General features: G+C 49.9%; 1 protein-coding gene across 1 annotated transcript in view; it reads left to right on the top strand.

The window, feature by feature from the left end:
- The window catches only part of ITGB8 (integrin subunit beta 8), a 141,832-nt gene that overhangs the window by 76,020 nt on the left and 41,453 nt on the right, over positions 1–24,359 (top strand). Inside the window, exons 5-6 of the mRNA XM_044293186.1 lie at positions 81–246; positions 16,843–17,001. Of these exons, the coding sequence (XP_044149121.1) occupies positions 81–246; positions 16,843–17,001 (325 nt within the window). The remainder of the gene's footprint in view (positions 1–80; positions 247–16,842; positions 17,002–24,359) is intronic.

Raw genomic sequence — 24,359 nt, forward strand, 5'->3', positions numbered from 1 at the left:
TGATGGTTTTGTGTTGCAGCCTTGGGGTGTAGACACAGGTGGCTGTGTGTAGTAACCGTGTGACCGTGATTTCCTTACAGTGTCTACAACAAGAACTGCATGCCACCCCATGGATTCATTCACGTGCTCTCCTTAACAAACAACATCACTCACTTCAAGGAAATTGTTAGTAAGCAGAAAATTTCCGGAAATATAGATGACCCCGAAGGTGCGTTTGATGCTATGCTGCAGGCAGCAGTTTGCCATGTGAGTATGCGTTGAAAAATATTTATTGAACTAACTTAAAATCAAGCAAAAAATTAGACCCTGAAATCTTAACTCGCAGCATTTTTTTTCCATTTATTATATACTCAGATTAGGATTTGAACATTGTTTGAAATGATAGATTAAGGATTATATAACAGCACTGGCCTCTTAATAAATTAGCGTATTTTTCACCCTATAAGACACACCGGCCCATAAAATGCACCTAAGTTTTAGAGGAGGACAGTAAGAAAAAATATTTTTCATTAGACCTCAGGTCAGACCAGCAATCAGATCTCCAATGTCAATCAGACCTCAGATCACAGCTCCAATCAGATCCCCAATGTTAATAAGAACCCAATAAGACCTCAGATCAGATCCACATTCAGACAGCTCACACCCAAAAGTGAATGACCCCCAATCAAACCTCAGATATGAGCCCAAATATAAGTAAGCCCCCATTCAGACATCAGATCAGACCTTCAGTCTCAAATCAGCTCCTCATGCCTCATTTGATCAGCCCCCATGCCTCATATCAGCCCCATGCTCATATTGGCCCCCATGCCTCTTTTGATCAGTCCCCAGCCTCATATCAGCCCCCATGCCTCTTTTGCTCAGCCCTTCGTCTCTTTTCACCAGCCCCTATTGCCTCAGATGACATAAAAGAAAAAAATCACTTGCCTCCAGTGCTCCAGACAAAAAAATATATCAAGGAGCCATTGGTTCCTGATCTGAAGAATTTAGGAGCCAAATGAAATTTTCTAGTCGCCAAATTATTGTTGTAACGTAAAGGTCATAAACAGGGTTTTCTTTAGCCTCTTGGCTATTAGTTTTTCCATTCATAAACCTCCCACCACGATGGCACTTCTGGTGTGACATCACCTGGGCACATGGTCTTTGCTTAGCAGAGGTTCCGTTCTCGCCATGCTGTCCCTGGCACTTGAGGAGCAGTCAACAGTGGCACGTCCTCCCCTGCTCCATAAATGGCAGTAAAATTTAGGAAATTATTTACATTTACTTCGTTTTGCAGGAGCCTTGAAAAATTTACTTAGAGCTGTTTTTAGCAGGCTCTCGCACCTGGCGGGACTGTGCCAGACCGGAGACTGCAAAGAGTAAGGAGCAGAGCGATGAAATCTGCTGGGGGGATGTAACTCAGGATCAGTACAGGATAAGTAATGTAACGTACACAGTGACTGCACCAGCAGAATAGTGAGTGCAGCTCTGGAGTATAATACAGGATCAGTGCAGGTTATACATGTACTTTTAGGACAGGTCTGATGAAGCAGTTGTGGATGCAGGGTTGACCACTAGGGGCACTCTACCACCAGTTCTTAAGGGAGGGTTCACGTCCTCTGTTTTGGGGACAGGTGATGACCAGTAACTTCAGAGCAATTACTGAGCATAGATTTTAGGGTACCCTTTACATACACCCCCGTTGTGAAATTCCTGTCCTCTGCCGGCGGTCTCACCTCGATTGTGGGTTTCTTGGTCCCAGTATTGGTCTCCTAGTCTTCCTCCGGCTGCTCCCCCTCTTTCCTCTGGGCAGGGGGCAGTGTGAACAGTCTCCGGTCTGACAGTCTGGAGTACACGGCTACGGTGTGGGGAAAGCGGACTGGGGTGACAATACGCAGTCCGGCATGCTTCCCAGGTGTGGTACGGTACAGTAGGGGCCGCAGTGAACACTGAACAGACGCGTCCACTTTGGGGTTCACCTGAACCCCTACTTCTTTGGTGTAAGAGCGGCTAAGCCCCAGCTCCGGCCCCAGCTGGCTGAGCAAGGCCTGCAGCTGAGCCCACCGGTAGTTATCCAGGCAGTCAAAGGGAAGGGCAGACTTCATGGACCCTGGGGCCCCCTTGTAGGGAGGCTTCTGGTAGGGCCCCTTGGGTTTGTAGTAGGGGGGCTGCTGCCGGTAAGTGGGCCCATAGTTCGGGAAGGGTGGATAGGGAGGGTACATTACTCCAGCCATAGTGCCTGATCAGAGTCCTGCAAGGAGCAGGTGGGCTGAGCGACTGCCCCTTATATCAGCCTTTATAGCAGGCTTGTTACTTTAACGACCGGCAGCCCTGCGGCCTTAACCCCTTCACTGCCAGCCACACCTGAGCCTCCCCAGCATGGTGGCATCTCCGCACCGTAGACTGTACAAATGGCGAAGTGCTCCCTCATACCGATGGAACTGGCCACAATCGTACTTCTTATGAACCTACAAAAAAACTGTCTATAATTGACAGCACAACGTTCCACCTGGAATAACATACAATGTCATAACAAAAAAGCCAGTGGAGATAATATATCCAAATTCATATCACTTTATTATGTATAAAATATAGGAGAGAAAGGGCAAGATGGAAAAAGTATACAGAAAAGCAAAGGGCATATATTCCACTAGACTGTCATGTATCCCCACAAGGCTGATAAGCACTTACCGGGTACCAGGTCACCTCCTGACAAGGCCGCTGAGGTGGAACGCGCGTCAAGGTCCTGCGCTTAGGGCTATTACATCCATCTGGGCTTGGTCATGTCTTCAGGTACGTCCCAGGAGAAATATGTCTATTGAGAAATCATTATAGACACTTCCATATACAGCCTATGTTATTGATTAGGTCATATGTATATCATCGTGTGCTGTGCTTAGATTAGGCTGTGGATACTTTGGTACCAGGCACCATATACATATGTTGCTTACGGCTACCAAGGATGTAGACTGTGGATCGCACTAACATTCATGAAATATTCTTTGCTACAATTGTATTATATTATGCAATTTTCCATTGGGGTGTGTATATTATATATCACCTCCTTGGCATTCAGTGGAGACACAGAATTGGCCTGGTACCCGTTAAGTGCTTATCAGCCTTGTGGGGATACATGACAGTCTAGTGGAATATATGCCCTTTGCTTTTCTGTATACTTTTTCCATCTTGCACAATCGCACTTCTATCAGGCTAACACAAGAAAAGCCCCCCTTCCCCCCCACACTTCAGCATAAAATTGGAGGCGTGCAGAGAGGTAGGTAGGTGGGGAAGGGGGATACTGGCCAGGCGGCAGCCAGCAGCAAGTGAAGTGGCGAGGTGATCATCAGTCATCTCGCCACTTGCTAATGATAAGTTTCTGCAAAAAAACTTGTCAAGCTAACCTGTTTTATGGAGCAGTCGGCATGGAGCAGGCTCCCCGTTTTCATAACTGAAGAGCACGCTGCTGCTGTGTTCAGCGCAGGAAAATGGGGGTGGTGTGAGAGGAGCAGCGAATGGCAGGGCAGCCCGCGGATACTATGACCAATCAGCAGCCTCCTCACTAATAACAGAGCTGTGTACTGTGCGGAGCTCTGTAATTGGATTCTGTGTGTCTGCTGTATAAAATCCTATTCTTCTTAAAGTGGAGGGTCTAGGCACAAATGGCGACAAGACTACAAAGTCTTGTCGCCATTTTGCAATTCTAAGACGCATTGGCGACCATTTTGGTCGCCATCTAGAGCCCTGCTCTCCTGCTCCACACCGCCAGCACTCTTATTCCTTCTCCTCTGCTGTGCTGTGAACCGGCACGCACAGCGATCGTGACGTCACAGAGAGCCCTCACGCTATGCGCAGCTATGGCACAGCCGACAGCGGAGGACCAGGAAGCGGTGAGTACAGAGCCTTCACCGCTTCCTGGTCCTCCGGTATTAAGGAGCGCTTCTATTATGGAAGCGCTCATTAGTATTCACCCCATAAGACGCAAGGACATTTTTCCTTCACTTTGGGGGGGGGGGGGGGGGGGGGGGAACGAACTGCGTCTCATGGGGTGAAAAATACAGTAAGTGCATCACACCAGTCTTGATAAATGTCCCTCCTTATTATTGTCTTATTAAATATAATAAAATAAATGGAATTGCACTTGCACTGGTACATCTGTACACTCACTTTTCTTCGGTACCTTTTTATTCGTTGCAAAGTCTTCATGCACAAATATGAGGTGAATATCTTATGAACTACAAAGACCGTCTCCTCTTTCATATTGTGTCTTGGAAGGACAAGTTATAATAAGTCATTAACTATGTTTTATGTTGTAAAGGAAAGTCGATGCAGGACAAATGCAAAGGAGAATAGTCTGTTTAGTTTGGCAGCAGAAAGTACAAAAAGCCTACCGATTTATTTTTATTTAGCATGTCCTCTCTCCTTGTGTAAATGGATTCCCTTACAAATTAATTTTCATGGAGTGCTTAATTCATTGGAGCAGATGTATGAATCCTGCCTGAAATGTAGAGAGGGTAAATGTAGTCTAAAATGTATTGCAGTGAATCCACTGAATGCCAAGGAGGTGATATATAATATACACACCCCAATGGAAAACTAAAATGCACAGAACGGAATGCTCCAAAATGCATTCTGTTCCGTTTGGTTGCACTCCCAGACCGGATAGAAAACCGCTGCAAGCTGAGGTTTTATGTCCAGCATGGGATGTGGAGCAAAACAATTGACTTGCATTGTGTGTCATGCCGGATCCATTTTATCGGACATAATAGAAAACGGATCCGGCACCTATTTACTTACAATGGTTTTAATGCCGGATCCGTCCTTGCTATTTTAAAGATAATACAACTGGATCTGTTCATAACGGATGCAGGCGTTTGTATTATCAAAAACGGAAGTGTGAAAGTAGCCTAAGCCATGCCCGCTCGTGCATTTGCTTTAAAAATAGGCATTTCTACTCCAGAAATGAACCATTTGGCCCATTATTTCAAACCTCAATATACAAGATCACCAGCAAGCCTCCTTGTGTCCTTGATGTATTGGTGCACACCACCACACCATCCAGGTCACTGAGGCAGACGTATTAAGATGTTTATTTTGCACCAGAATATTTTGTCGGACTGGGAACTTAAAGTGGCCTTGGAAAAATAAACTAAAAGTGGCCCCAAGTTATAAGCGAGTTCAAATTGACAGGAGATGAGGCAAAACAAGTAGGTAGAGCCAACAGAAGCCACGAGTAGGCAGGGACAACAGAAGTAGAGTCCGAAATACCGTAGTGCAAAACAAAATACCACAGTGCAGCATAAAATACTGCTCTATCACCATACTGAGGACTGTGTACCTGATGCTTCTAGCATTAATTTAATAGAATCTGTCACCTAGAGAATTGATATTAAACCAAAGGATGTCCTTACAGCACTTCATTCCTTCTTTCCATAGGTTTTTCTTTTTCTTTGGAGCTAGTGTTAGATCTTCATAAAATTCACTTTTATCCATATGCTAATGAGGCATTTAGGTGGCCAGAGGGGCATTATTTTTATTCAAAGGTCGCTTGGCGCATGCCCAATGAAGCTGATGCCCTCATTTGAACTGGAAGATAGCAGGCGGCAATGTTTGGCGCTGCACCTGTCGGCTTTGCTGAAGGGAAAGGCTGGGCGGGGTTATTGGCCTCTCATGACATAGCCGGGGGGCAAGGCAACAGCACTGATGAGGGCGTGGTGTATGAGTGGAGGAGAGGCGTGCTTGGGCTCTGTAGGGGGGCGGCCTGGGCACTTGATGGAGGCGTTCCTGGGCACCTTTGAATAAAAATAACGCCCCTGTTGGCACCTAAATGCCTCATTAGCATATGGATACAAGAGGGTTTTATGAAGATATAATACTAGCTCCAAAGAAAAAGAAAAACCTATGGAAAGAAGGTATGAAGTGCTGTAAAGACATACTTTTGGTTTATTATCGATTCTCTAGGTGACAGATTCCCTTTAATACTAAGAGTATTGTTATGTACCTGGCTAGTAGCCATGAAGAGGGCTTGGGTGGCCCCCTGGGCATCGGCCCACCTGTAGTGTATGACCAGTCCGCCCCTGGTGTCTAGGCCATTTTTAGCTCGCGAGGCATGTATGGTTTGAAATGTTAAATGTGTCTGTGATGATGTTTTAGAAAGTGGAGAAGGGGGAATGGAACCCACTGGGGGACATTAACTAAAGCATTTATGCCACTATTGGGGCGCAAAAAAGTTACAAATTTTGACGCATGCCATATTTGCACGATAATTTGTGACTTTTTGAGGTTCTCGCCACTTTTCTAAAGTGGTGCGTAAAATGAACTTGACTTAGCAGAAGGGGCGGAGCTTCAAGCAGCCCGCCAACTGGAGTAAGTATTTGGGGAAGTCTACACCAGCCCCTAGCTACCCCACGGCAAGGTAGAGATGCACCTAAATAGGAAGCATCTGCCTCTTAATAAATTAGGTGCATCTCATGCCATTGCAGGCAGATCAAGACTGGCTTATGCCACAAAAATCGCCATTTGTGATACAATGGGCCATAGGACTTTATACTGTAAGTATTGTTGACTACTTTTTATACATTACCGCCTTTTAAGCTGGTATCGTTTTATACCAAAAACCGTCTAAAGCTGCCAAAAAAGGTTTAGAATTGGACTTTACAAAATGTTGGCACAAAACTGTCTAAAAACCTTTGTATAGCATGTCATAAATGAAACAAAATTATGGCACATACACTCATGTCAAAGCAAGCAGACCACAAAGTCTGACACAAACCGTGACACGTTCCAGGTGCAATGACATTGATACGTGTCAAAAACTTGCACACTAAGTGTCATAAATACACACAAAATAATAATATCGATAACAAAACCGTGAGAAATATATAAAGAATTCTATATGTGTCTCAGTAGATCTGTCCGTCCCTTGCCTCCTTCTCAGAAACCTTAGATCAGACTTGTTTCTAGGTATAAGGCAAGTTGCATAAGACCATCCCCAATCTGCTATAGGAGTAATGGAATGATTTAGCCCTCCCAACCATTGCCAGCTGAAAATGGAAAGGAACTGAAGGAAAATATCACCTCTGCTGCCTGTGCAGCGACCCAGAGGAGAGGCACAGGGCATAGAGGATGGGAGTGGTTGTTGTGGTCCTGAAAGGGGTAGTAGTACTCACAGTTCACAGTTGGCATTCCCCCATTCTTGGCAGAGTATAAAGGGCACACATTTTCTTTCCTCGAGGCACTTCCTGGAGTTGGGGCTCCTTCCTGGTGTTAGGTGGGGTGACTTTTATTTGATGTTATGTGTTTGTGTGGGTGCATGGTAGGAGTGCAGATGAAGTGGCTGGCAAATGGTGTAGTCAATATGCAGGTTGCAATAAATAAGTTCCTTGACTAAGTTGATGGTCAGTTTTGCAGGATCTTGCTGGACGTTCCCAGTTCGGCGGATGGTGGAGTCACTAACCAGGCTGTAGGCTGCAATAAATAACAGTCTCTTTACTGAGTAAATGATAGGAATAGTAGTAGTACACATAGCAGCAAAAGCACATTTCCAAAGTATATCATAGTGCAGTATTCTGTCATGTACAGTGTAGAGGCAACAACAATGATGGTAGTTGTAGTACCCCCTCAGTCTGACCCCAAACACTTTGCTAGCTTCATAATTCATATACAGTGGATATAAAAAGTCTACACACCCCTGTTAAAATGTCAGGTTTCTGTGATGTAAACAAATGAGACAAAGATGAATAATTTAAGAACTTTTTCCACCTTTAATGTGACCTATAAACTGTACCACTCAATTGAAAAACAAACTGAAATTTTTTAGGTGGAGGGAATAAAACAAAAAAGCTACAATAACTTGGTTGCATAAGTGTGCACACCCTCTTATAACTGGGGATGTAGCTGTGTTCAGAATTAAGCAATCACATTCAAAATCATGTTAAATAGGAGTCAGCATACACCTGCCATCATTTAAAGTGCCTCTGATTAACCCCAAATAAAGTTCAGCTGCTCTAGTTGGTCTTTCCTGAAATGTTCTTAGTCGCATCCCACAGCAGAAGCCATGGTCCACAGAGAGCTTCCAAAGCATCAGAGGGATCTCATTGTTAAACGGTATCAGTCAGGAGAAGGGTACAAAAGAATTTCCAAGGCATTAGATATACCATGGAACACAGTGAAGACCGTCATCATCAAGTGGAGAAAATATGGCACAACAGTTTGGTTGCCTTCTGTATTGCTATTGAGTGAAAAAACATAATAAATCACAACATTTAACTCAATAACATTGCATTAACGCTTTGGCAATAATTAACCCTTTGCAGTGCTCCTACTGGAGTACTGCACCTTCAGGTCCCTCCTGGAGACTGATGAACACTTCTCCTCACTATTCATGGCTTGCCGTCTTGTTGTAGTGAAACGGTTTTGCCTCCATGTCATCCTTCTATGACAGATCTTCCATTAAGTTTTTTAAATGTCATTTTACTTGGTGTTGTTTTCCCCGGATTTGGACATTAGATCCCTTGTCATATGATTATGATAGTGAGGGTCTTGTTACCCCCTGTCTATGTTCCAGAGTGGATAACCAGCTACTTGTACAGACTCAGGGTGTCCATGTGGAGTGTGCTGGCAGCCACTGCATAAGGGATTAATGTGCTTGTTTTATATATCATCTTCCCAAAGACTATATATATAGGGAATAGGGTTACGGAAAGAACTGCTGGATAAGGCCATGTTCACATCTGCATTTTTGCTGTCCAGTTCTGAGATCTGGCATGGGATCTCAAAACCACAGCAAAACGCTTCCTTTCTAATAATACAACCGGCTGCGTCCGTTCAGAACTGATCAGTTTGTATTATATCGAAAATAAAGAAACCGGATCCGGCACTAAAACCATTGTAAGTCAATGGGCTTCAGCACCTGGATCTGGCACCATTGACTTACATGGTTTTTGGTGCTGGATCCGGCTTCTTCAGTTTCCCGTGCCGCGCACAAAAAAACTACTTACAGAGATTTTGTCTCCGGAATGGGAACACGACACGCCAGAATGGAATGCGTTCTGGTGCACTCCTTTTCGGTTTGTTCAGTTTTGTCCCGATTGACTATGAATAGGGACAAAACTGAAGCTTTGTGCTGCGGTTTTGAGACCCTGTGCTGGATCTCAAAACCGGACAGCACAACACAAGTGTGAAAGTAGCCTAAGGCCTTATGCACACGAACATATTTTCTTTCCATGTCTATTACGTTTTTTTTTTTTTGCGGACCGTATGCTGGACCATTCATTTCAATGGGTCCGCAAAAAAAACTGAGGTTACTCTGTGTGCATTCTGTTTCCATATGTCCGTATTTCAGTTCCGCCAAAAAATAGAACATGTCCCTATTACGGACAAGAATAGTACTGTTCTATTAGGGGCCAGCTGTTCCGCAAAATACAGAATGCACATGGACGTCATCCGTATTTTTTGTGGATCCTTTTTTTGCGGACCACAAAATACACATGTGCATGAGCTCTAATAAAGAAAATTTAGCTGCCACACAAGGGAGAGTGCTGAGAATCTGCCGCGGAAGGTAAAACACCCATACGGTGGCTATAGATCTTGGTGGGGTAATAAATATTAGGTCCATCCTAAGGAGGAGAGACTGGCAATCTGTTGGACATACTGCACCGTACAGAGCATACTGACAAAGGAAGGGTGAATCGGAGATATTATACCCTTCAGCCTAAGGGTCCATTCACACGTCCGTTTTTTCTTTCCTGATCTGTTCAGTTTTTTGCGGAACAGATCAGGACCAGATCTGGACCCATTCATCTTCAATGGGTCCTGGAAAAAATCGGACAGCACAATGTGTGCTGTCCGTTTCCGTTGTTCCGTTCCGCATGTCCGTTTAAATATAAGACATGTCCTATTCTTTTCCGCAAAATTCGGATCCTGGTACAATACAAAGTCAGTGGATCCGCAAAAAACGGAAGACATTCGGATGTCATTCCGTATGTCATCCGTTTTATGCGGGATCCGTTCCTGGAAACACATAACAAATTTGTATTTCTCGTGCTTTTTTCCATTGGGGGACACAGACCATGGGTATAGCTTAGAGGTATTAGTAGGAGGGACACTATGCAAATGAAAGAGCTCCTCCTCCTCGGGCTATACCCCCAGACTCCACCAGGAGGAACTCAGTCTTTGCTTAGTGTCTGGTGAAGGAGGTTGACACTCTCTGATTCTACTCCTTTTTGTTATTTTTATTCTAGATGGGGACACGGGTCGGCATGGCGCCTTCCTGGTCCCCCGTGGAGTGCCCGCCGCCGTCTTTGGGACGTTGCCTGGCTGCCTCCATTTCCCCCCAAGAAGATAAGTGGATCCGGGCTCGACCTGTTAGCTCCGGCATCCCACCAGCTGCTGGGACGCCTGCTGCCTACCCTCCTCCAGAGCACTGTTCTCCTGGATTGGAGTCAGAAGTCTGAAGAGGCGCATCCCTGCTGGTCTGGACATCGAGGGAGCATGCTGAGCAGATAAGTGTTGCAATCCCTCCCCCTCCCTCTGTGTCTATTTGTCTGTGGCTGCCTGGGTGAGCTTGAAGAAGGATCCTGATGGGGCACTTTCTTCATTTTGGCACTGGAGTACTGGCATCTCTTCCCCTTAAACTGTGGGCTTCAGCGCTTCTCTCGTCGGGCCTTGGCTGCTGCGCTCCCTCAGCGCCCGCCGGCAGGCCGCTCCTCCACGTGGTGCGCTTATTTTCGCGCATATTTTCGCGCGCGCGCATATTTTCGCGCGCGCGCTTATTTTTCGTGCGCGCGCTTATTTTCGCGCGCTTTTTTCGCGCCATAATGACGCGTTAGGGGAGGCGGAGCCTCGGCATGCCGCTCTGACTCTCCTTACACCGGAGACTCTGTTTGCTCATGGCCGTGCAGCTCCTCATCACTCTACTCCGTTTTGTGCCAGGCAAGCTGGTAGCTCAGTGGTACTGCTGCTGTTGCCCCATGTCCAGGCTTTCTGAGTTCAAAGCCCCTTTCAGCCTTCAAAAATTGTTCATATTATTCTAGATGGGGACACAGGTCGGCATGGCGCCTTCCTGGTCCCCCGTGGAATGCCCGCTGCCGTCCTTGGACGCTGCCTGGCTGCCTCCATTGCCCCCCAAAGAAGACAAGTGGATCCGGGCTCGACCTGCAGCTCCGGTATCCCACCAGCTACTGGGTCTCCTGCTGCCACCCTCCACCAGAACACTGCACTCCTGGACAAGGAGTCAGAAGCCTGATGAGGTGCATCCCTGCTGGTCCTGGAGTCGAGGGAGAAGTTCTGCAGGAGCAGATAAGTATTACCTGCATCCCTGCCTTACCCCCCTCCTCCACCCCTCCTCCACGTCCCTGGGGGCCTGCGGTCCCCGCTTGGGCATCTGCCATGTCCAGCGCGGCCGCTAAATTGGTCTTAGTCACCAAGGCAACCATGTCCTTTAATCCTGTGGCGCTAACGACTCCATCTCTCTCAGTGGTCCCCACAGTGGGTGACTGACTACGAAGAGGCAGCGTGAGCGGCAGCATCCCACCTCGGATGTCTCTGTCTCTCCACCCCCCTCACCTCGCCGGTGGCGCTTGCGGACTGCTCTTCCCCCTCCCTAGGGAGAGTACTCCGAAGGAGAATTATCCGGCTCGGACGAGCCACGTCCTTTTTGGACTATAGGGCATTTTCAAATCCTGTGACGCCAACCACCTCTCTAAGTGGTTTTCCACAGAAGACGCCCGAATACTAACAGGGAGCGTGAGCAGCAGCATCCCTCCTCGGATGGCTCTGGCTCTCCCCCCCCCCCCCCCCCTCGTCTAGAGGCGCGTTCGGGCGACTCTCCCCTCCCTTAGGGAGCGCAAGTCTGAAGGAGAATTTCCGGCTCTGATTAGGTCATGGAGCGGGACCCCTCGCCTAAGCTCTCCACCAGGGTGGCTGACTTAGTGGTGACTGTCCGAGACACCTTTATTCTCCAAGGGGATTCTCCTCCTTCCACTGGTCAGGAGTTCCCCCTTTTTCCGTCCAGGCAGGCGGAGACTACCATGTTCCCGGTCCATGAGGGATTTTTCCGCGGTCATGTCCAGGGCCTGGGGTGGTCTTAATAAGGTTCTCGACCACCCAGCGCATGAATATACTTTCCTTTCCCTGCTGACGGCGAGGAGAGGTGTCTCCTCCCCCTAAGGTGGATCCTCCGGTGGCCGGATTAGCCAATTATGTGGCCCTTCCTGTCTTAGTCAGTTCCTCTTTCCAGGATGCTGTAGACAGACGCATAGACTCTCTTCCAGGTCCTTTTTTCGCTGGCAGCGCGTCCCTGTGACCTACCTTTCACTCAGCAGGGGTAGCCAGTGCTCTCTCGGTGTGGTTACAACACCACCACCAGGAACTGGCGGTACGAGATGCGGCTACTAACACACTGGAGTTGGTTCTCCAGATGTCTCAGGCTTCTAACATTCTTTGCGAAGCTTCTAGGGACATTGTTTCCCTCTTTGCCCGCAGGTTGGCCATCTCTGTCACTCAGCGCGAAGAGATCTGATTGAAGGTGTGGGACGCTGACGCCTCCACCAAGCGTTCCCTTGCTAATCTCCCCTTTGGGGTTTCCAGGCCTTGTGGGGATCAGCTGGACGAGTTCGTCTCTGCATGCCTTTTGCCATTTCTCATCTGGTAGGCCGTCGCCTGCTTCCTCCGCCGGGGGTCTCAGGTCGCCCGCAAAGAGGCCTTCCTTTGCACCAGCCTTCCCGGCACTAGAGGGCCCAGTCAGCCCGCCCTGCTGCTCCTAGGCCTATCACATGTCCCGATTGCGGAATCCCACCATTGATTCCTGCGCTTCGCCATTATGGGTCGACACTGTCAGTTTGTCGCCCTTCCTTCGGGTTGGCGACCACCCCGCGGGTCCTTGCCACGGTCCTGGACCGCTCATGGCGCTTCTTCGTACCAGGGGCATTCCTTTGCTGCCCTGTCGGGACGATATCCGGATAGAGGCCCCCCTCTCTACCGCAGACCACGGACAGCGTCCGGATCACTGTTCAGACCCTGGAACGGTTCGGCTGCCTGGTAACTTTCCCAAACTCCTGCCTCTTCCCGTCCCAGAGGCTCTCCTTCCGGAGGGTGATTTTGGACACCTCGGCTGCCAAAGTATTCTACCAGCCTTCAAGTCCTCCCAGGTCCAGGGGGCAGTGTCGCATCTGCTGCGCTCCCCGTGCCTCTCCATTCGGGAATACTTGCAGGTCCTGGGTCTTATGGTAGCCTCTTTCGAGGCCTTTCCATATGCCCAGTTTCACACTCGCCTGGCGCAACAGGAGATCCTTTACCTTTCAGCGGGTTCGGGCAGTTCTCCCTTGGTGGCTGTTCCCAAAGAACCTGAGGTCGGGGAGTTCCTTTCTCGCATTCTCCTGGACGATCGCCGCCACCGATGCCAGCATCCTGGGTTGGGGGGGCGTTTTCCAGTCTCGCACGGTTCAAGGAATTTGGCCGGCGGCAGAGTCTCGCCTTCCAATCAACTTTCTGGAATTGAGGGCGATTTTTTCCGCTCTCTCTCTCCTATTGGACCTCTCTCCTTGCGGGCCTCCCAGTGCGGGTTCAAACGGGCAATGCCGCGGCCGTGGCCTATATCGACCATCAGGACGGGACCCGCAGCCGGATGGTGATGCAGGAGGTGAAGTGAATTCTGACGTGGGCGGAGACTCACGTTCCGGTGTTGTCAGCAGTTTGCATTCCAGGAATGGACAACTGGACAGCGGACTTTCTAAGCCACAACACGGTGGATCCAAGCGAGTGGTCTCTGCATCCAGAAGGGTTCGAAGAAATCTGCCACAGATGGGACCGTCCGGATGTGGACTTAATGGCGTCCGGGTTCAACAACAAGATCCCAGTGGTCCTGGCTCGCGCCCGAGATCCGGAGGCGTACGGATGGATGCGCAGGTGTCTCCGTGGCAGGACTTCAGCCTCCTCTGTTTTCCTCTCCTACCAAAGGGTCTACGCCAGTTCGAGGCGGAAGGGACTCCGACCGTTCTCATCACCCCAGAGTGGCCTCGCCGCGCGTGGTTTTTCGGACGTGGCTCGGTTGCTGGCGGACGCCCCATGGCCTCTTCCCGACGGACAGGACTTACTGTCTCAGGGCCCGTTCTTCCACCGGAATTTGCGGTCTCTTCGTTTACCGGCGTGACTGTTGAAACCGCCATCCTGATAAAGATGGGGTTCTCGGATTCAGTGGTTAGGACCATGATCAGTCCGGGGAAGTCTTCTTCCTCCCGGATTTACTATCGTACCTGGATGGCCTTCCTATCCTTTTTTGAGGGTTCGGGGTTCCCTCCCCTTCGGTTTTCCATCTTGATGGTACTGTCTTTTCTTCAGTCTGGGCTTGTGCAGGGACTGTCGCTTAGTTCCCTGTAAGGTCAGGTTTCGGCGCGGGCCGTCAGAGGTCCCTTGCTCTTAAGGGTCCGGTGGTGACCTTTCTTCGGGGGTGGCGCATTCGGTTCCCCGTATGTTCCCCCTTTGTCTCCTTGGGATCTCAATTTGGTTCTGCGCGCTCTGCAGTCGGCTCCCTTCGAGCCTTTGAGGAGGGTCTCTCTGACTGTTCTCATCTGGACTTCCTTGTGACCATAGCTTCTGATACAGCTACATAGCGTAGTGATTAAAGTTCTGGGCTATTATGCAGTGGCTGTGAGTTCACGTCCCATCACGAGCTTTTAGGTCAGACTGGTGTCGAAGCTGGCCGCTCTTTCCTATCAGGAGCCTTAATGGTTTTCCTCCAGGATTAAGTTGTGCTCCGTCCAGTCCCCTTCTTTTTGCCCAGGGTGGTCTCTCCCTTCCGCCTTGATGAGGATCTTGTCCTGCCTTCCTTTTGTCCTTCTCCGGCTAACCCCAAGGAACGCACTCTGCATTCCCTGGATGTTGTACGGGTCCTGAAGGTGTGTCTCGCGGCTACTGCTTCCGTCCGCCGTTCTTGGCGCTCTGGATCTGCTTGGCTATTTCCGCGGCTTGTCACGCTTGTGGTGGAGTTCCCCCGGCTAGAATTGCCGCTCACTCCATTGGGGCGGAGGGGGCTTCCTGGGCAAGACGCAGTCGTGCCTCTGCGTCTCAGCTGTGTACGGCGGCCACCTGGTCGTCCTTGCATACCTTTGCAAATTTTTGTCAGTAGCATTCACTGGCTTCGGCTGATGCGGCTTTGGCCGCAGGGTTTTGCAGGCTGTGGTTCCTGTTTGACCGTTGGGGCGTTCCTCCTGGCGGTGCTGATATTTTTTCCCACCCCATGGACTGCTTTTGGACGTCCCATGGTCTGTGTCCCCCAATGGAAAAAAGCACGAGAAAAGGAGATTTTTGTGAAACTCACCTGTAAAATCTTTTTCTCGTCTTTTCCATTGGGGGACACAGCTCCCACCCATTATTCCTGTTGCAGGAGGGGTCTTTAGTTCGGTTTTTCTGTTTCTGGTTGGACCTTATGGCTTGGTCCGATGGTTTCCATGATTTTTTCTTGCTCCTTCTCCTACTGCTTGTGCAACGCCTGAGTTCCTCCTGGTGGAGTCTGGGGGTATAGCCCGAGGAGGAGGAGCTCTTTCATTTGCATAGTGTCCCTCCTACTAATACCTCTAAGCTATACCCATGGTCTGTGTCCCCCAATGGAAAAGACGAGAAAAAGATTTTACAGGTGAGTTTCACAAAAATCTCCTTTTTTATTTTTTTATTTTTCTATTTTTTTTTCAAAGAAATCCAAACAACTTTATTAGATTACTGAAATTTATACATGTTTCCGTTTTTTGCGGATCCGCAAAAAACGGATGACATACGGAAACATTTTCAGGAACAACGGATCCACAAAAAACGGACCGAAAATCGGGATATAGGAAAATACTGACGTGTGAATGTAGCCTAATTGGGAATATTGCATTAGTTATCAGGAAAGGGTCCTCAGAGGTAGCCTTATGCTGTTTATACCCCCTATACATCGCCTTGGAAAGCTGACTACCTCTGCCAGCATGTGTATTTGTCAACTGCAGAGGTTGACAGTAAGATCTGTTAATTCAGAAAACTCATCATTGCATGCACCAACACCTGAATCGCCATGGACTCATACTTTGCCACCTTCAAGGGAACCCTGCCTTGCACCCCCAAAACCCACCAACACCATGGGAATCCAAGCCCACCATCAGGCAGGAGATCTCTAAAACAGGGTGTGTCCAGAGGGAACAAGGGGTCACCCTCCCATCACTGCACTGCGCATAAAGCGCCAGATTGGGGACTGCCACTACTGCTCCCATCCTTGCCACCACTCCTGTACTCCCTGCTCTCTCTTCCCTCACCTGGGCTCACTGCACACGTATCATATAGACTGCTATGAAACGACATTTCCAAAAAACCATCAGCCGGTGACCTCTTCCCCAAAAACAGCTGTTTGCCATCTGGATGCCGGGTGATCAGCAGATCACTGCGGAGGTTTTTATATCACTCTTCTCTTATTTGGGATTTTTCAGAAATCCACTTTTATGAAAAATATTTTCGCAGAGGATGTGGACGAAACCTTAGCTGACATATGCAAAAAAAAGAAAATGACTACTCAGTAAACACAACTTTTGTGTAAATCTAGTGAAACACAGATGATTGTCCTAATAAGTGACACCGCCATCTGTCTGCCTCACTGCAAGGGAATGTCGCTCTACAGTGTATTCAACTACTGAGCTAATCCGTCCAGTTCCAAGGTTTATACAGTACGGTGTTATGTATTAATATGTATTAATTATTGCTGTATAATAAATGCTTTGTGCAGAGTCAATCCCCACATTATGATGGAGAGTTTGTAGTTGTAAATGGTTTCTGTTTGCAATTCATTTCCTCACGGCGAGATTTTCTGTAAACCGCTTTCAATGCTTTTATGCTTTTATGTTGCAGAAAGAAATCGGCTGGAGGAAAGAAGCAAAGCGCTTAATTATTTTGATGACGGATCAGACTTCTCATTTAGCACTTGACAGTAAATTAGCAGGGATCGTGACCCCGAATGATGGCAAGTGTCATCTCAAAGACAATGTTTACACTAGAGCTTCCGATATGGTAAGGACCTGTCTGTATGAAGGGGTCATAATCTTGGCCCTAGTGCAAGTTTTAATACTGATGACCTGTTCTCTGACCGGTCAGGTTCCATCTGCCGATACCCTCGCCGATCAGGTGTTTGAAGAGACCGCGGCACACGGTGGCTTTTTCTTAACCCGGTGACGTCATGTTCATTGGTCACTTGGCCTAGGCGCAGCTCAGTCCCATTTAAGTGAATGTGGCGGAGCTGCAATACCAAGCACTGCCACTATCCAATGGACAGCGCTGTCCTTGGTAAACTGCGAGGAGGCTGCTGCACTCAACAGAGCGCCATAGTCTTTTCAAACAGCTGATCAGAGGGACCCCCCACCTATCGCATACTGATGACCTATTGTATCCCAAGAATTGGTCATCAGTATTAAACACTCGGACAACCCCTTTAAAGAGAAAGGTTGTCAGGAAGAGGGTTTTGTTTGTAGGTATGGTTGACATATTCAAAAGCGTCAACATATGACCGTGGCTTTAAAATATTTTAAGTATTGTTAGTACAGTGATTGCTACCACTTTAGATTGACCCTCCAGACTCCGTCACCTCTCCTGACGTCTGTTTCTGTAAGTACTTGCAGTCTCCATGTAAGAACATTTCTGGAGCATCTATTCTCTGTGATGCGCCATTATTCTGTCATTTCTGCTAGAAGCTTATGAATGAATTGTCAGCAGTCTGCAATAAAGGACTCACTGGGTGTTACCAGTTGGAGGTGTGTCCCTGCACAGTCTGACACTATCCAATCAGTACAGCCAGTGTCAGACTGTGCAGGGACACCCCCCCAACTGGTAACACCCAGCAGGACCTTTATTGCAGACTGCTGACAATGAATTCATAAACTAATAGAGGGAGTCATTAGAATAGGTGCCCCGGAATGGGTCTAAAACATGTAGAATGCAAGTAGCTACTAGTACTTAGCACCCCTCAGGAGAGGGGACAGGTCCTCTTTAAACAAGAACATCATTATTTAATGCTCATAATGAGCAAAACATATGGGTGCTAAGAACATGTACATGTTCTAGCGTATACTGTGGATGGCACACAACTACAATGGGAACTAGGGAGGAGTTTGATGACAGACCGGCTTTATTGGCTCCAATCAGTCAATTAATATTGGTTGACAGGCATAAGGCAAGTGACCGACAGCAACTCGGTGCTCTTGTCAAGTGTCGTAGCTGGGTGCCAAGCACAATTAGGTGCCCAAGCTCTTTGTACCAGGCGCACTTAGCACCCAATTCTTTACCTCTTTCCCAGATTGAGACACCTCAAGAAAAAAAATCTGACCAAAATCCTTATTTAGTGACAGCCAAGCTATGGGAGGGGTTTCCAAGGAACACCCAGTACATAGAGCTGTAAACATTGTGTACTGCACACAGGAATGTGCTTATAAATTGTGGGTTTCGTCTTGAAATTTCATTTACTGTGCTCAATTTTCTTTGATACAGACATAATCTTAAATTGCTGAGTAAACTTCATAAGACACTTGGATCACGGGATGTAGGTTCCGTGGCAACATCCTGTAATGTGCAGCTGCTTGCTTCCAATTTCTGATGTCTGATAAACATGCAGTATGATAGGAAAGAGCATCTAGTCTATCGTGTAATAGGTTCAAATTACTGTTATCTGTCATTTACAACCAATACCAGTTTTAGAGACCAACTAAAATCTTCTCTTGCCAGTGTATACTGTAGTATTCCTGTAGGTTTATATCAGGTAAACATACTGTAGACTAAAAGAGTGGGGCAGAATCAGAGTGGCTGGTGCACCCCTATTAGTTGGCTTACTTTATGCCAAATGTTTGTCACATATTTTGGCGCACATTGTTGCCTTGTTGGTCGAGTCGTAAAAGTGTGTAAAACAATTAATGAATGTGGTGCCAATCACGTACACCTGTTTTTTTGGTCCAATTTGCGCCAGAATTCTGCCAGATTTTGATCCAGCGTATACATATGTCAGATTTTATCCTGTATCAGGATAGATACACTATTCAGAACTGCAAAGAATCCGTTTCTAAAATTAAAAGCAGATGTCTTGTTGTACTGTGGCTCAATACAACACGGATGTATAATACAGTCCATGGGAGGAAGTTACCATGAAGGTTATATTTGAAGGCAGTTTTTCTTAAAGGGGTTATGAGGATTGTGCCGCGATCCTGTGCCCAATCACATGCCTTCTGTGAGCGCGTGATCCAAGCCTGGGGTTAGAACTCAAAAAAAGCCCACTTCCCCACACAGGTTTCAAAACTGGTGGTGTAAAAATGCAAAAAGTTGCAAAGTAATACTGCCTCCGATTGCCCGATGAATGAGCAAACGCTCGTTCATCAGACAATCCAAATCTTTTGACATGTTAAAAAATGATCATTTACAAGCGGCAGATCGTGGTGTCTAATAATGATCTTATGCCAGCAAACTACTATACAGCATGAGGACGGGCAATGGCACAGAGAATGCTCCTTCCCAGAGGAGAACGCCTTCCTCCTGACAATCGTCTGCCACATCGGGCTGTGTAATACAGCCTTAACTGTTAAAAAGGAGATTTTGTATAACTTACCAGTTAAATCTCTTTCTCGCTCTTCCTTGGGGGACACAGACCTTGGGTATAGCTCAGCTCCCTAGGAGGCGTGACACTAAGTAAAACTGTTAAGCCCCTCCTCCATCAGCTATACCCTCAGCCTGGAGATAGAGGCTACCAGTTGCGTGTCCAAGTAGTGAAAGGAAACAACCAACAATGCAAACAACAGCCAACAACCCAACGGGGCGCCAGCCAAAACCCTAGAACCAAACACAGAAGGGTGGGTGCTGTGTCCCCCAAGGAAGAGCGAGAAAGAGATTTAACTGGTAAGTTATACAAAAATCTCCTTTTCTCGCCCATTTTCCTTGGGGGACACAGACCTTGGGACGTTCAAGAGCAGTCCAAGAAGGGAGGGACCATAACCCAAGGCGGACCACCGGAGCATCAGGAAACCGCAGCCTGCAAGACCAGGCGGCCCAAAGCAGCATCCGCCGACGCGTGCGTATGCACCCTATAGAACCTGGTGAAAGTGTGCAAAGAGGACCAAGTGGCCGCTTTGCACAACTGCTCAGCCGAGGCTCGATGCCTCTGCGCCCAGGAAGCCCCGACTGCTCTGGTGGAATGAGCAGTGACGCCGAAAGGCGGAGCCCTACCCTTGGCTCGATAAGCCTCAGACACCGCCAGTTTAATGAACCGGGCAATGGCCACCTTGGAGACCGCCAAACCCTTGCGCGAACCCTCCGGGACCACAAACAGGGAATCCGTGCGCCGGAAGGATCCGGTGACCTCCAAGTAAATCCTCAATGCCCTGACCACATCCAGACGGTGCAGTTCCCGTTCTCTGGAGTGGGAAGGAGAGGGACAGAGCGACGGAAGGACGATGTCCTCATTGATGTGAAAGGCGGAGACCACCTTTGGCAGGAAAGCCGGGACTGGTCGGAGCACAACCTTATCCTGGTGGAAGATCAGGAAAGGTTCGGAACAAGAAAGAGCCGCCAACTCAGACACCCGCCGGAGAGACGTGATGGCCACAAGAAAGATGACCTTGCAGGACAGAAGGCGAAGGGAGACCTCCCGCAAGGGCTCGAAGGGGGCAGATTGAAGCGCCGAGAGCACCACATTCAGGTCCCAGGAAGGAACCGGAGGGCGATACGGTGGAACAGAGTGAGCCACCCCTTGCAAAAAGGTCTTAATCGGCCCCAGAGGGGCCAGGGGACGCTGGAGAAGAATAGACAGCGCCGAAATCTGTCCCTTCAGAGAACTGAGGCCCAGCCCCAGGTCCAGGCCCGACTGGAGGAAGGACAGGATCGTGGGAAGAGAAAACCGGAGAGGTGGGACGCTCCGGGACTCACAGAACCCCAGATAGGACCTCCAAACCCGATAGTAGATCCTCGAAGATACGGGTTTACGAGCACGGATCATGGTGCGGACAACGTCCGCGGAGAAACCCCGTCGCGTTAAGACGGCGGTCTCAACAGCCACGCCGTCAAACGTAGCGAGCCTAAATGCTCGTGGAAGATCGGACCTTGAGAGAGAAGGTCCTCCCTGGAGGGCAGTGGCCACGGAACGTCTGCCAACAGCAACATTAGGTCGGCGTACCAGGACCGACGGGGCCAATCCGGGGCGATCAGAATCGCGGGAACGCCCTCTGCCGCGATCCTCCGAAGAACCCGTGGCAGGAGGGGAAGAGGAGGAAAGATGTACAGAAGGGAGAATTGGCACCACGGAAGGACAAGCGCGTCGGCGCCGTAAGCCTCCGGGTCCCGTGCCCTGGATACGTATAGGGGAACCTTGCGGTTGAATTTGGAGGCCATGAGGTCCACGTCGGGGCGACCCCAGCGAAGACAAAGGGCCTCGAACACCTCTGGGTGCAGGGACCATTCTCCCGGATCGATGGTGGACCGGCTGAGGAAATCTGCCGCCCAGTTGTCTACCCCCGGGATGTAAATCGCAGACAAGGCTGGCACGTGCGTCTCCGCCCAGAGGAGAATGAGGGACACCTCTTGCATCGCCGCAGCGCTGCGAGTGCCTCCCTGATGGTTTATGTACGCCACCGCCGTGGCATTGTCCGATTGGATCCGAACAGGGCGGCCCCTCAGTAGATGGGTCCAGTGTCTGAGGGACAAAAGAACTGCCCTCAGCTCCAGAATGTTGATCGGAAGTCTGGACTCCGATAGAGACCAAACGCCCTGGACGGATCGGGGAGGGAAAACCCCCCCCCACCCCCGTAAGCTGGCGTCGGTGGTAATCGCCAGTTCAGTGGAAGGAAGGACCTCCCCCTCAGAGGGAGATGCAACCACCAGTTGAGGGAAGCCCGAGCCAGGGGAGGCAGAAGGAAGGTCCTGTCCAGACTCCTCGGTGATTTGTCCCAGGCTGACAGAATCGCCCTCTGAAAGGTGCGGGAATGGAATTGTGCGAACGGCACTGCCTCGAAACAGGCAACCATCTTCCCCAGCAACCGCATGCCGGATCTGAGGGAAGGCCGGTGATGACGGAGAAGGCTGCGAACCGACCCGCGAAGGGCCAGACGCTTGTCCGACGGAAGACGGACCTCTGCCAGTTCCGTATCCAGGAGCATCCCCAGGAAGATCAGCCGTCTGGAGGGGGTAAGGGAAGACTTGGGGTGGTTGATAATCCAACCAAACCGCGTCAGGGTCTCCAGAGTGAGATCCACACTGCCGGATGCCTGTGAAAGGGAGGGTGCCTTGACCAAGATGTCGTCCAAGTACGGAAGAAGAAAAACACTTCTTGAACGTAGAAGGGCCAAGACAGGGGCCAGGACCTTGGTGAACACCCGAGGAGCCGTTGCTAGACCAAAGGGAAGGGCAACGAACTGGAAGTGATCGTCCCCCACCGCGAAGCGTAGGAAGCGGTGATGACATGGAGCAACCGGAACGTGGAGGTATGCATCCTGAACGTCGATGGAGGCCATGAAATCCCCCTTTTCCAGGGAGGCCACTGCGGACCGGAGAGACTCCATCCGGAATCTCTGCAGGCGGAGGAAGCGGTTCAGGCGCTTCAGGTCCAAGATCGGTCGCACCGAGCCTTCCTTTTTGGGGATCACGAAGAGGTTCGAGTAGAACCCCCTGAACCTTTCCGTCGGAGGCACCGGGGCGATGACACCCTTGTCCATGAGTGAGCGAACGGCCGCGAAGAAAGAGGCCGCTCGTACGGGGTCCCGCGGAGGACGGGACCGGAAGAAACGGTCTGGCGGAATGGCCGCAAATTCGATCTTGTACCCGCAAGATACAATCTCGAGCGCCCATGCATCTGAGATGTGGTTCCGCCAAACGTTCCTGAAAAGGAGAAGGCGGCCCCCCACCCGGGTGGGTGGGGGCGCACCTTCAGGCAGAGGGCTGCTGGCCTGTGGTAGCCCGTGCAGGCTGGGTCTTGCGCCAGGTAGGTTGCGCCCGAAAAAACGGCTTCTTGCGTCTATCCTGGGTTGGGCCAGAGGAAGAAGAACCGGCCCTGGGTCTAGATCCGGAGGGCTTACGAAAGGACCGAAAACGGGACGAACCCGCGCGACCCCGTGGGGCGCCCTTTGGCCTGGACTGGGGAAGGAGAGTACTTTTCCCACCCGTGGCCTCTGATATAAGCTCGTCCAGGCGGGTCCCGAACAAGCGGGAACCCGTGAACGGTAGACCGGCCAAGGAGCGTTTGGAAGCGGCGTCCGCCGCCCAAACCTTCAGCCAGAGTTCCCTCCTGACAGAAACCGCCAGGGCAGAGGAACGGGCAATGAGGGCCCCCGCATCCAGGGAGGCCTCACAAATAAATTTTCCAGCCTGGATAATTAGCTGGGCTAAGGAACGGAGGTCCTGAACAGGAACGTCCGACCCCAACTCCTGCTCCAGCTGCAAACCCCATTCAGAGACCGCTTTGCCAACCCAGGCGGAGGCAAAAACCGGTCTAAGGGCTGAACCAGAGGCAGAAAATATTGCCTTGGAAAGGGATTCCGTCCGACGGTCCTCAGCGGACTGGAGGGAAGATCCGTCCTGTACAGGAATAGCAGTGCTTTTGGACAGGCGAGCCACAGGAGGATCCACCTTGGGCGGAGATGTCCAGGTGGTCACAGACTCCGCCGGAAAGGGATAACAAATGTCCAGCTTTTTTGGTGTAACAAAGCGGACGTTTGGCCGAGTCCAAGCCTTGGATACCACAGAAGAAAAATCTGCATGTATGGGAAAGACCTTGGAGGCCTGTCTGGGTCGGAGAAAGGACACGCCGGCCTGTTCAGAGCTGGGGGGGTCATCGTGTATCTGAAAGGTATCGCGGATACTAGTGATAAGATGCCCCACCGCGGATGACAATTTTGACGGAAGCTCTGAGTCCATGTCCACATCCGAATCCGCCAGTTCTCCCTCAGAAGGCGTATCCCTTTGAGAGGATAGGCTTGACTGAGCTCGCACGCATGGCGGAGAGAGCGAAACATCAGGAGAAGATGTGCGCTCAACCCTTGAACGTTTCTGAGTACGCCGGGCCCTGGAAGATTCACTGGGAGGCAGGGAATCAGTGGGGGCGGCAGAAACGGCATTCCCAGCAGGTGCGACAGGGATTTCGGCAGTCTGCGGGAGAGGCGGTCTATCCACGAGACGGCCCACCACGTGTGTAAGGCTCTCCACCGCCAGAGACAGAGACCTAGCCCAGTCAGGGGGTTCAGAAACAACAGGGGGCACAGCAGAAAGCGGGCCCTGCACCGGGGCCTGACATGCAAGGCAATGCGGCTCAGATTGCCCACTTGGAAAAAGTGCCTTGCAGGCGGTACAGGCGTGGTACCAGGGTTTGGGGGCACCCGTGGGATCAGACATGCTGACAAGTGGTCGTA

Source organism: Bufo gargarizans, chromosome 5, assembly GCF_014858855.1.
Source record: "Bufo gargarizans isolate SCDJY-AF-19 chromosome 5, ASM1485885v1, whole genome shotgun sequence".
Lineage (NCBI taxonomy): Eukaryota > Metazoa > Chordata > Amphibia > Anura > Bufonidae > Bufo > Bufo gargarizans.